Raw genomic sequence first — 12,728 nt, 5'->3', positions numbered from 1 at the left:
CAAGCTCCTTAAGACAGTATCCATGTTTGGTTTACTTTGTATGACTCTTAGCACCCAGCAGAAGGTGTGCTCATAGTAGTGTTATGAAAAATGTTGATGAGCACTTATTTCTCTACAAGATAGGCTGGTGTAAATGTACTGGGTTGAACTTGGTGTTTGTGATACATCCTTATATCATTCCACATTCTCTTTTACATGAGTTTCTCTAGATTTTCAAGATGCAAGAGCAGCCCTTTTCATTAACAAGTTTAATCTTGCTTTTTATTTGAATCTCAACAGTCAGTGAATTGTACCCTCTCTTTTGGTAGCCTCGTGTGCAAGCTGAACACAAGGACCACCATCCTGGCAGCAACTAACCCAAAAGGCCAGTATGACCCGCATGAGTCTGTGTCTGTGAACATCGCCCTTGGCAGCCCACTCTTAAGTCGATTTGACTTGATCCTGGTTTTGCTTGATACCAAGAATGAAGACTGGGATCGGATAATTTCCTCTTTTATCTTAGAAAACAAAGGTATGTGGAGACAAGCAAATTATTGACAAAGAAAAAATGTAGACACAGCCAAATGAAATTCTCTTTGAAGAAAATTAAATAAATACCCAAGGTACCCTACTAACGGGCAACAGAGAGTTGCTTAGACTGAAAGCAGTGAGAGGACCAGTTAGTGAGCCAGAATAATGAGTAGGAGGTAAAGGGTCCTTCTCTGTCTGCCATTGATGAGATTATGGTTGTGAATATGTTTTTATGATGAAAGGGGGGAAATCTTATGATATATAATTATTACTTATTGCATGCAAAGAAAACTGGGTTGAATTATGAAACAGAAATCTAAATATAGGCTTCTCTTTCAATTAAATTTGATTTACTCAAGTATTACTTAACTAGAGGCCCGGTGCACGAATTCGTGCACTGATGGAGTCCCTCGGGGTGGCCTGCAGAGATCAGGCCCCAGCTCAGGGCCCCAGCCTCACAGCCCCAGCTCGCACCCCCAGCCCTGCAGCCCCACAGCCCCGCCTGACACCCCGCCTTGGCCTGGTGCCACCCGCTCCCCTGCTCCACCATCCTGCCTGCAAGGCGATCAATCGGGGCCGGGCCCCCTGCCCGGCTTCCTCAGCACCTGGGAGCCAGACGGCAGCCCTGACCCCCACTGCTGCTGGTTGCTGTCTGTGGGGCAATTGGCAGGGCCATCAGGCCCTCGCTCCCATCCACCTTGACCTGGTGCCGCCTGCTCATCTTCTCCACCATCCTGCTGCAGTCCTACTCTCATCGGAGCCCATCAAGGCTGGCAGCGCCTCCACTGCCGCCTGCTGCCAGCGCCCACCATGTTCTGCACCGCCCCCTGGTGGTCAGTGCACATTATAGCAAGCAGTTGAACTCCCCGTCAAACAATCGCCTGAGGGGACAATTTGCATATTGGGCATTTATTATATAGGATACTATAGGGTAGACCAGAATTATTCAGAATTAACCCCTGTAGGAAGCTTACCTTTATTAATCTTAGATCCTAAGACTGTTTGTTCTGGCACTACTAGTATATGCTGTGCAGAAACAGGTCTAGATTTCAATGGCCACCAACCTAAAGCTCATCCTTTTTAAAAACATATAAGACCTTGGCCAGTGTGGCTCAGTTGCTTGGAGCATTATCCCATACACCAAGAGGTGGTGGGTTCGATTTCTGTTCAGGGCACATACCCAGGTTGCAGATTCAATCCCTGATCGGGGTGTGTGCAGGAGGCAACCAATCAATGTTTCTCATTGATGTTCTCTCTCTCTCTCTCTCTCTCTCTCTCTCTCTCTCTCTTCCCCGCCCCCCTTCCAATCTCTAAAATTAAAAAAAAAAATCTTGTCATATTTGAGGGGATGATTGGGAAGGCCAGCATGCCTTAAGCTAGAACTTTATTTAAAAAAATAAAGAGTATAAAAACTTTATCAAAGCCTTTAAAATGAGATGTTTGCCTGTCTTAGAAATTACTGACCCACACCTAATATGTACAGGTTACCCAAGCAAATCAGAGAAGCTGTGGAGCATGGAAAAGATGAAAACCTACTTCAGCCTCATTAGGAACCTTCAGCCCACGCTGTCTGACGTGGGCAATCAGGTTCTCCTCCGGTACTACCAGATGCAGCGGCAGAGTGACTCCCGGAACGCCGCCCGGACAACCATCCGCCTGTTGGAGAGCTTGATACGATTAGCAGAAGGTTTATTTCATTCAGCAAATGAATTTTTTTATTGGGTTCCCATTATGTACAAGGAATGGGGGGTGACACCATGAGCTCAAAGATGAATAATCCCTACTCTAAGGTGCTCACAGGTGCTTATTAAAGTAAAGGCTCTGAGCTATGAAGCCTCCACTCTTCTGGGACATTTATGGGTGTTGAGTGAAATGTAGTGTCATTAAGAAAGAGGAATTTTTGTGATAGCTCAGGCTTTGCGATAGCTCCTATAACTTAAGATGTCATTCAGTTAGGTCTTATTTACTAAGGTTTTATTTCTCAGTGGCAGTCTGTTAGCATTTTGGGTGAGATACTGCCTTGTTTGGAATTGTTTCCTATGTAGCAACCCACCACTAACATAATGACACCAAATTAATAATGCCAGGCCCTAGCCCAGTGATGGCGAACCTATGACACGCGTGTCAGAGGTGACACGCGAACTCATTTTTTTGGTTGATTTTTCTTTGTTAAATGGCATTTAAATATATAAAATAAATATCAAAAATATAAATCTTTGTTTTACTATGGTTGCAAATATCAAAAAATTTCTATATGTGACACGGCACCAGAGTTAAGTTAGGGTTTTTCAAAATGCTGACACGCCGAGCTCAAAAGGTTCGCCATCACTGCCCTAGCCCATCCCTAAGGCATGAGAGACATGCAGACTTGCAGCTAACATGCATCTCAAGATGTTTTCTTTAACATTGGCTTTTACATTTAGCCCTTGTTTTAATAAAAAATTTAACATGAACTGACTATACCATGTGATAACATTATGTATGCTTAATAAAAAGTTCTATAAAATGGATGCACTTCTTTAAAGATTTGTAGCTAATATTAGAGCAAGAAATACATAAATTTTATGCTCATGAGTTTGGTAGTTTTGAAAAGCTCACAGATAAAGAAAATTGCCAGAGATGAGAAATGAGTTTAATTTTGTGTGTTTCTATAATAGACTAGAAAGTGAGGATTAAAAGCTGTTGAATATTAAACATATGCTTAGGTAGCCCCTTTCTTTGCTGGAGCCCAGAGTGCTTTTCATGGAAATACACAGAGTTGCCATGGGCTGTGCAGAAGGATGTGGCCCTTTATTACAGGAACAGCCTTAAAGCGAGTTGAACTTAGACTTTTGTGCCTGTTCTGGGAAAAATTAATTTGTTATTAGTAGCTCATTCATAACATACAAATTTTTGAGGGGGATCAAGTAGAGTACTGCATTTATCACCTCCAATATTTATTTTAAGCATTTCTGTCTTCATGATTTAAAATGCCCCTTGTTTTCTCAGCTCATGCTCGTCTGATGTTTCGTGACACTGTGACTCTGGAAGACGCTATTACAGTGGTGTCAGTCATGGAGTCCTCCATGCAGGTGAGGGCATTGGGTGCTAATATATGAACTGTAGTCACAGGCATCAAATAAAAGACAGTTTGTAGCATATCAGGAGCTATTATTTAAATGATTATATTCCAGACCTAATAATTTCTGGAAATATATCGAAAGGAAACCATTTAAAAGAAGGAAAAATACTGTCATGAAAACATTCTCTGCCTCAGTATAATGGCTTTTCCCATCGGTGCAAAGTGGTGGGTCTCAGTCCATCTTCTCCTTAACATACCTGAGGGATGGTCATGGTCTTACTAGTGAGAGCGTGGCTTCGCAGAGCAATGCTTGCCAGCAAGAACCGGGGGAGAAGATTATTGAAATTTGAAAAATGCCCAGGTGATTCTAATTCAAGGTGGGAGCGTGGAGGGCTGGGCTCAGCCATCTGGGACCAGTGGCGCCTAGTGTGGACTTCTCTGCAGGCTGGCCTGGTAACTCCCTGGTGTTCTCCACTCCTCACCCTCAGGGAGGCGCACTGCTGGGAGGCGTGAACGCACTCCACACTTCCTTTCCTGAAAACCCTTTGGAGCAGTACCAGAGGCAGTGTGAACTTATTCTGGAAAAGCTGGAGTTGCACAACCTCCTGAGTGAAGAGCTAAGAAGACTTGAAAGGTGAGAAAAGAAAGCCAAGATAGGCATGTAATGGGAAATCTTTATTTGGCATTTAGTGAAACAAAGGAAGTATGCATTAAGTGGAAAATCTGTCTGTGCTATCTGAAGGGGATTGTTTCAGTTCACTATTGCTTATAATCAGCTACCCCAAAACTCAGTGGCTTAAAAAAAGACATCACCCCATTATAGTGCTCATTTTCCTAGGACAGTGGTCGGCAAACTCATTAGTCAACAGAGCCAAATATCAACAGTACTTCTTCAAAACAGACTCGCCCAGGCCAAAACCCGACTTCTGCGCATGGGCCATGAAGTTTCAATCACACTGTACGTGCGCGCCTGCACGTGGTATTTTGTGTAAGAGCCACACTCAAGGGGCCAAAGAGCCGCATGTGGCTCGCGAGCTGCAGTTTGCCGACCAGGATCCTAGGAGACAAAAATTCAGGAGTCTCACAGGGATGGCTCATCTCTAATCAACGTAGTAGCAGCTGGAATTACTCACACACCTGCGTTTAACTGGCAGCTCAGCCAGTTTTGGATCATCCAGGATACTTCCATCACATGTGTGATGTCTTCACTGGGTGGCATAAATGTCTGGGAGCTGGCTGGGCTCTCTCTGCTGTAGGGTAGTCAGAATTCTGCCATGGTAGCTTAGGACTCCAGTATAGCAAGAGCCTGAGCTGCCAGGCCTCTTACGGGCTGGGCCAGGACTAGAGCAGAATCATTTCTGCCACGTGCTGTAGGTTAGAGCAAGTCACAAGGTCACCCCACAAGCAAAGTGAAAGGAAATAGACACCACTGGGTGATGGGAGGTGTGGCACAGACATACGGGAACGGAGGAATTGATGGCTGCCATCTTTAGAGACCACCTTCCAAAGCTACATCTTCTTGACTTGCTGCTTTGGTGAGCCTCATGGAGAACACTGACTGGTTGTTTGCTATATCGATGTTGTAAACTATATATAAATTTACTCTGTGTAGTAAAATGTATAGCACTGGGTCTCAATTACGTGAGAAGCACTAAGGTAAGCTACCTACAGTTCACACCCAGTATGCACAGTTGCTGCGGAACCAAGACACCTTGGTGAGTGGCCTCTATCATGTTTGCTTTCACCACTTCTTCCTCTTCTCTTTCGTTGGCTCCATGTACAAACTAGAGCAACAAGGCGCTGGGACTGCTATTAAGAAAGAGGAAGTTAGATTCCAGGAGCCATCTATCTCAGCCCAGACCCTAACACAAAATATCTACTTGGCCTTACCATCTTTCCTCACCAGGAGAGGACATGTGCAAGGGAGCTTATATAAAGAATCTTAGTGTTTATTAATATTTTAATTTTATTCTTATTGTTTCTAAAGCTCTCTTCCAAACATAATAAATATTTGATATTAGTCCTTAGGTAACCCTGGTGAAAGAAATTGACAGGTAGAAGACTGAGGCGCAGAATGGTTTTAGGCCAGCCTAAGCTAGTGTGCTGGGCAAGTTAGAAATAGAGATAATTATACTGACCTCCACCTGGTTCCTCAGCGGCAGTTTTCCTTTGCTGCATGCCCAAATCCATGACCTTTAAAAATTTACATATCTAATAGACTTAAAAAATCCTCAGTGAGAATGATGTATTTTATTTTAAAGAGGGAGATCATCCTACTGGTTTGGAACATCCAAACAACTCGGGAATGACAACAGCAGTGTTTCAAAACTCCCCTTTTTAAGGACTTGTTACAGTGCGGATGTCTGGGAAGGAAAGCGCATCACCTGAAGAACTGTTGCCTGGAACTGAATGTTGCATGTCCCCATATAGATGAGCTTCTAAAAAGCTAGACTGTGAGTCTGTGCCTGTGAAGCAGGAGTGAGGAATGGCGAGTGTATCCATTTGAGTATCTGCATGATCAGTTGAGTGGCTGGATAATCGACCTGAATCTGGTTATTGGTGTTGCTCTCAAAGCTGGGGTCTGGGAATGGGGCGCGTGAGGAAGTGGAACAGCTGCAGAAGAAGAATGTGGGGCCCTGGTGGGATTGCTGACTGTATTAAGTAAAACACTGAGAATTCTTTTCCTGGCTTTCTCTCCTATTTGTTTCTTCCCTTCATCCAACAGAATTCTCTTTCTAATTTATAAAGCTCAGCACAGCCTTCCTGGGGACGTGTGGGGCTGGCTTTGTCCTACTAATGCACCAGGTGCCAGCCTGCGGTAAACTTGCACTTTGTATAAAATCAATCCCCTGTCTTTGGTCTCCTGGTTTTTTAATGGCCCAGAGCATAGTGTTAAGATCAAAGCGATTCCTTTGGTTCTTTTATGGTTTGATGTCGCAGATCCTTTTCAGGCCTGCCCTGGGCTTGCCTTGGCTTTTGGAGACACTGCTTGTTTAGACTGACCATAAATGGATCATTTTGACGACCAAAAACACGTTGGATTCGGGAAGGGAAGGAACTCGAGGCTCAGAATCAGTTACGTGATGGAAAAATAGCAATTGGACTATCCAAGTTCAGAACGATTCTCCTGCAAGGAAAAAAGGGGGAAGAGGAAAAAAAGAGTAGGTGATGATCTGAAAGATAGGATTTGGCCTTAAAATGTTTTCTTCTGGTATCTCTTTGTAATGTAGAGGCCTGTTGGGTATTGATCCTCAAAGCAACAAAACCAGGTGCCCCACAGATGAAAGTGCATTACCTCTAGAACACAATCTAAAGCTAATCTTAACAGTCTAAAGCCCCAAGTAGCATACGGTATTTCCCCTTAGGTAAGGGTTCTCTATTCCTTAAGGAGATCACATATCAATCATAAAACTATTTGTATTTTTATCACACTTTTCTTCTGGAAAATGCTTTTAGTGACATCCTGCCTCAAATGGTGGCCATTCTACCCACCTCTAATCAGAGTGCAAAGATGCCATCTTAGGAAGTTATAGTAAAACTGCAGACTTTTTATGTAGGGGAGAATTTAATTCCCAAAGTCAGAATTGGACTAAAATAGTGGGCTAAATTGTTATTCTACCCCTGAAAACTTCCTGTTTTATAGGACATTGTTATGGAGCTTTAATAATTCCTAGTATCCCTGACCTCAACTTGCTGCTGAAAGTATACTAGATAGTAGTAACTTAGAAAGCTACTTGGTTTTTTGTGGGATTTTTTCCCAAAAAATATTTTTATTGATTTCATAGAGGAAGGAAGAAGGGGAGAGAGATAGAAACTTAATGATTAGAGAGAGAGAATATCATTGATCGGCTGCCTCCTTGACCCCCTACTAGGGCTCAAGCCCGAAATCTGGGCATGTGCCCTCACTGGGAATCGAATCATGACCTCCTAGTTCATAGGTCAGGGGTGGGCAACCCCTGGCACGCGTGACAAACATGGCACGCCAGTAACTTTTGCTGGCACACGAAACCCTCTCTTATAATCTTCCATTTACAATTTTTTTCTTAATATCAACTTTTTTATTTTCAGATAAATTCAGTGTAGGTGCATCTTAGATAAATAAATAATTTTACATAACAAGTTACCTTAAAGACATAGACATGGATTGACGAGAGAGGGGAAGAACAATTTCTATGCCTCTGCCTTAACTCTCCCTGCCTTCCTAGATCCGACCAGTGTTTTGGTTTCATCCACATACGCTTGTGAATCTTTGTTCTCAGTGATGAATTTTGTTAAGTCTCGTAATAGGAGTAGCCTGACGGATGAAAGTAGTAGCTCGTGCATATCTCTGAAGGTCACGAAATATAAACCTGATGTAATATCTCTGTCATCAGTGATGCAGCAGCAAAATTCCCACTGATAATATCAAACGGAGTCATAAAGTTTTCTGTCGGACTATCAGTGTACATGTATACATTAAAAAATAAATGTATTTTTCATCATCATATACTGTGTTTTTGTCACTCGAATGAATTTTATTATTTCTTCAAGGTTCTTCACATATGCACACCTTAAGAGATATCAAGTAGGTATAACATGTTCTCAAAAAATTAGGGTTGGCATGCAGAAGAATTTTGAGTCAGAGATTTTGTTGATTTTGGCACGCACTCACAAAAAGGTTGCCCACCCCTGTCATAGGTCAACACTCAACCACTGAGCCACACCAACAAGATAGAGCTACTTTCTTGATCAGCAATAAGCTACTGTGCAGATAGCTAGCAGTCTGTATTGTAGTTATACATATTACACGAGAGATAAGACTGAGCATTTTTACATTGACCTTCAAACTATCTTAAATGAATTAAGTGGACTTTCAGAGAGAAGGAAAATGTAGGCAAACTCAGTACTTCATTTTTTTAATTTTACTTCAATTTAAGGTTAAATTAGAATGATTATCAGATCACTTAATCTCTATTCTAATGAAAACAAATAATTCCCTCTTGCTGTTTTTAGAGACTGTATTTGGCATTAACCTGGAATTATGTTGGACTTATCCCTTTCGATGGCATCTCACACACTAAAGAAATGAAAAGGGTAAAGCAAATTTCCTTCCCTTCAATACATGTTTTCCTTATTTCTGCTACAGGTTACAGAATCAGAGTGTGTACCAATCCCAGCCAAGGACAGAGGCAGAGACTACTCCAGGGTCCTCGGGACGTGACCCAAGAGGAGAATCCAAATTCAGAACGTCAACACAGCAGGAAGTGAACTGTGGTATCCCTTCCTCTTCTACCGGAGGCAGTCCCAGGGGAAGCCCACCTCTCGACCCTCCACCCCACCTGGGGCCTAATAGGTCAGCATGTAGAAAAGATTCAGCTCAGCACGACAGCAGAGATGCTGGTTTGGATTGGTTTGACTCCCTGACAACTCATCAGATTGAACCGAAAAACACCGTTTCTGTGTCTCCTGGTCCCAAAACAACTGAGCGGAAAATGGTTTTGAAAAAATCCAACAACACATCTCAGGGTAAGGAAGAGAGGGAGTCAGACCAAAGGAGCAAATTGGAAACTGGACTGCTTCCAGCACCAGGAGAGACAGGAGCTCCATTGAGGCCAGAGAGTGTTAAGGGGAAAAAGGGAAAAAAGGCAGCAGCAGTTTCTGAAACAGCAGGAATTGCTGATGAACCAGACTCGGTGCTGACTCATCATGTCCCCAGGAAACTGCACAGGCTGCGCAAGGAGAGGGCCCAGGAATTGTACGGCAATCCTGCCAGGCCGCCTTCACAGCCCATAAGCCCTCCTCATCCTCCATCCATCCCTGTACGTGGCCCAGAAAGAAAGAGACAGAAGTCCCTCCCTCAGGTGGAAGAGCCTGAACCTGAAAGTGTTGAGAGTTCGGGTGCCCCTGTGGCCAAACTAGCAAAATTTACTTTCAAACAGAAGTCAAAACTGATCCACTCCCCTGAGGACCAAAGCCTTGTGTCTCCTGGCAGAACTGACCTAGCAGTTCGGAGTCCAAAAATTTCCCAGCATGGAACAAGAGGAGAAGCAGCTCTGTCAGTGAAGGGTCCAGGAAAGTTGACCTCAGGAAAGGGAGGCTCAGATCTGCTGCAGGGGAGGGCAATGGGGGTGTCACAGCAGTCATCAGGGAAAGACAGGTCAAGAGCGGAGAGGGCATGTGGCCCTGGAAAGAGAGATATTCAGCCTGAATTTGAGCCTGGGAACGAGACTGGGCATTTGCATCTCACTGGTGAAAGAGACAAAAAGGAAGGGCTTTCGTGCAGTAATAAAAGCAGCAAGGTTCATGCTTGCACATTAGCCAAGTTGGCCAACTTCTCCTTTACTTCCTCCCCTGAATCCAAATCAGCATCCCTGCCTCCTTCTGAAAGTATGAACTCGGGTGAGAGAGGCCCAAGCCCGCCTCCCACGACCACAGCTACAATGCTTGGCAGGAAAAGGAAAACTTTTCAGTTGGAGGAGCCCCCTGAGAAACTCAGTCTTTCCAAAAAGTCTCTCTTTACTTTACCAGAACTAGAAGACGAAGCATTAGATTTTGATTGGGATGAAGAAATGAGAAAAAAGCCATAATCATGGAAAGCTTGCTGGTCAAATTTCATCTTTCCCAACTCGACACATTACCTTTGGGATACCTACATGTTATTTATATATGTCCAGACTATTGGCCATATTGAGTGCCATTCTAAATACCAGCTCCCCAATCACATTTTGTAATTTCAGGTTTATCTTCATGATTCATCAAGTTGTTTAATCATTATAGATTTATGTGATACCAGCCCTTGGATTGAATTGACGTTGTGCGTAATTTTGCAGAATGGAATACTTGCGTTCCCAAAGATGTTTGTTTGTTTTGTTTTTAAGGGGTGGGTCTTCCCAGGATTCCTTCTTTCATTCACTCTGGAACAAATGTCAGGATAGTAGCACTCATAGAGCTAACAAGATAGGTGAACTCCTCTATTTTTTCCTTTTTTTTTAAAAACCCATGATGTGCCAAGTATGGTGAGTATTTATTATGATTTGACAAAATTGTATGATTTTTCTAATATTGTTTTTGTGTTATGTGTAAGAGTAAAGGTGACTAATGCTTTTCTTTCTTTGAGAGGCACCTCACAATTCCATGGTATTCCTAAAGATTTGGCAACTGATCAAATAGCTTTCTGAAGTAGTGGCCTTTGAATTTTTCTTTCCTCCTTCAGCCAATATTTTGTGCTTCAGATTATTTTTATCTTTTGGGGACTTCCCTTCAACACAACTTCAGTCTTGTCATTGGAAGGAAAGAGAGTATGCAGCTGTCCCAATCATATATCATGGCATCTACCCAAATAGTTAATATGGAAATGTGATTCCTACTATTGTGACTTATTTGTCTTTAAATCCAAACAAATGACTGTATTTGGTAGTAATAGACAACCCAAGCTGTGTCTTAAGTCCTTGAAAATCACTCTTTCTTTGAATTCTAGCAGAGGCTCTTAGGAATTCACAATTGCAGGATTTATCTTCTGAAGTATGAATTTGTAAAAAAAAAAATGGATTCATTGTCTGAGGGATTTTTAGACATGCAAAATACTCAAAACTGTATGTACTTTGTTTAATGATCATTGCATTAAATTTACACAGAAAAAATTAGGTACCCGAGTTTTTCTTCAGCATTTATTTAAGCATTAATTCCAAAAGTGACTCATTAAATTTTCTGAAAAATTTTAAGCTATGAGTACAAACTTAGTATGAATGAGTCTTTTGAAATCTTTAAACACCTCAAACATCTGATAAAAGACATACATAAGCAGTGATTTATAATTTTTATCGCACATTCTCTTAAACATATTCTAAAACATCAAGACTATGGTTTTGAACATTTCTTTATTATTTCTGTGTTAATAACCTCATACTTAGTATGAGTCTTAGTGTAGTATATTCCTAACCTTTCGATATTAATACTTTCCTGGGTTTTAGTATTTTTACTAGAACTTAAGGGAAAAGGAAAGAATTTGGGTTATTGACTAGTTGATTCTTGGACTGGACTGGTTCTGATTGTGTAGACTAGGGTAATTCAGTTAAACCTGAGCCACAGTGTGGGGCTGACTGTTTTGTTTTGCTTTATTGTAAACTTTTTAAATACCTTTATTAAAAATTTTTGTCTTTGAAACTTGGTGTCTTTTGCAGTAATGATGTATTAAGCTTTACATAGATGATAACACCTAACCTCTTGGCTTATCATTTAGGGTACTTTGACCTGTTCTTTTTTGTCATTTAAAATGGTTCTATTCCTGCCTGGCCAGTGTTGCTCAGTAATTGAGCATTGACTTATGAACCAGGAGGTCATGGTTCGATTCCCAGTCAGGGCACATGCCTGGGTTGCGGACTCAATCCCCAGTGGGGGGTGTACAGGAGACCGCCAATCAGTGTTTCTCTCTCATCAATGATGGTTCTATGTCTCTCTCCCTCTCCCTTATTCTCTGAATCAATAACAATATTTAAAAAAAAAAAGGAAAGAAAGAAAATGTTGTGTTCTTTATCAGGAATCTTGATTCTAGAGCTTTTATTTCTTAGCAATAAGGAATTTGGTTTATGCAGTTAACTTGTCTCTAGGACATTAAATAATTCATATTTTACAATACAGTGTTAAATTGTCTCTCTTTCTTAGTGATTGTATTTGACCACCATGTCACTTTCTACCTGGTTATTACTTGTACTCAGCACATTTCCTATATTTGTGCTAATGAAGCCACCCTATTTTTTATTTTAGTAATTTCTGACAGGATCATTTGGCCAAGTTACAGTTCCATGTGTTTATTCTTCAGTGCTTACCCAGATAAAAATAACTACATATGTAAATATTATAGACATAATTATTAGAAGTAATAAAATATTCAGTGTGAACACTCACCTATTTGCTAAAAAATTAAACTTGTATCACAGTCTGCTTTTGTGTTATGACTACCTTGCTGTCTTTGTATTTGATACTCAAAGTCTCACAACTGGGTCAATAGGAAGTCCTTTATGCTGACACCAGCGTTCTTTCATGCCTGACATTGCTAAGAGCATCCATGCTATCTGAAAATAGCAGCATGTTCTAGACCCAGTTTGATATTCTTCCCTGCCTCGAATCATAGAATCAAGGCACTGTATTTCCTTTAGAGTCTAATGGTGTTAGAGGCCAA

The 12,728-nt window shown here is 41.7% G+C and overlaps 1 protein-coding gene across 7 annotated transcripts in view; it reads left to right on the top strand.

Annotated features, from left to right (window-relative positions):
* The window catches only part of MCM9 (minichromosome maintenance 9 homologous recombination repair factor), a 59,640-nt gene extending 47,927 nt beyond the window's left edge, over positions 1 to 11,713 (top strand). For all 7 annotated transcript variants that reach the window (XM_023754181.1, XM_023754180.1, XM_023754178.1 and 4 more), the window contains 5 exons: positions 309 to 511; positions 1,994 to 2,197; positions 3,499 to 3,581; positions 4,060 to 4,205; positions 8,697 to 11,713. In XM_023754181.1, the coding sequence (XP_023609949.1) occupies positions 309 to 511; positions 1,994 to 2,197; positions 3,499 to 3,581; positions 4,060 to 4,205; positions 8,697 to 10,137 (2,077 nt within the window). In that variant the 3' untranslated portion in view covers positions 10,138 to 11,713. The remainder of the gene's footprint in view (positions 1 to 308; positions 512 to 1,993; positions 2,198 to 3,498; positions 3,582 to 4,059; positions 4,206 to 8,696) is intronic.
* Positions 11,714 to 12,728: the final 1,015 nt, after the last annotated feature.

Source organism: Myotis lucifugus, unplaced genomic scaffold (assembly GCF_000147115.1).
Source record: "Myotis lucifugus unplaced genomic scaffold, Myoluc2.0 scaffold_57, whole genome shotgun sequence".
Lineage (NCBI taxonomy): Eukaryota > Metazoa > Chordata > Mammalia > Chiroptera > Vespertilionidae > Myotis > Myotis lucifugus.
Note: the sequence above shows the minus strand (reverse complement) of the source record. Positions and strands in the feature narration are given on the sequence as shown.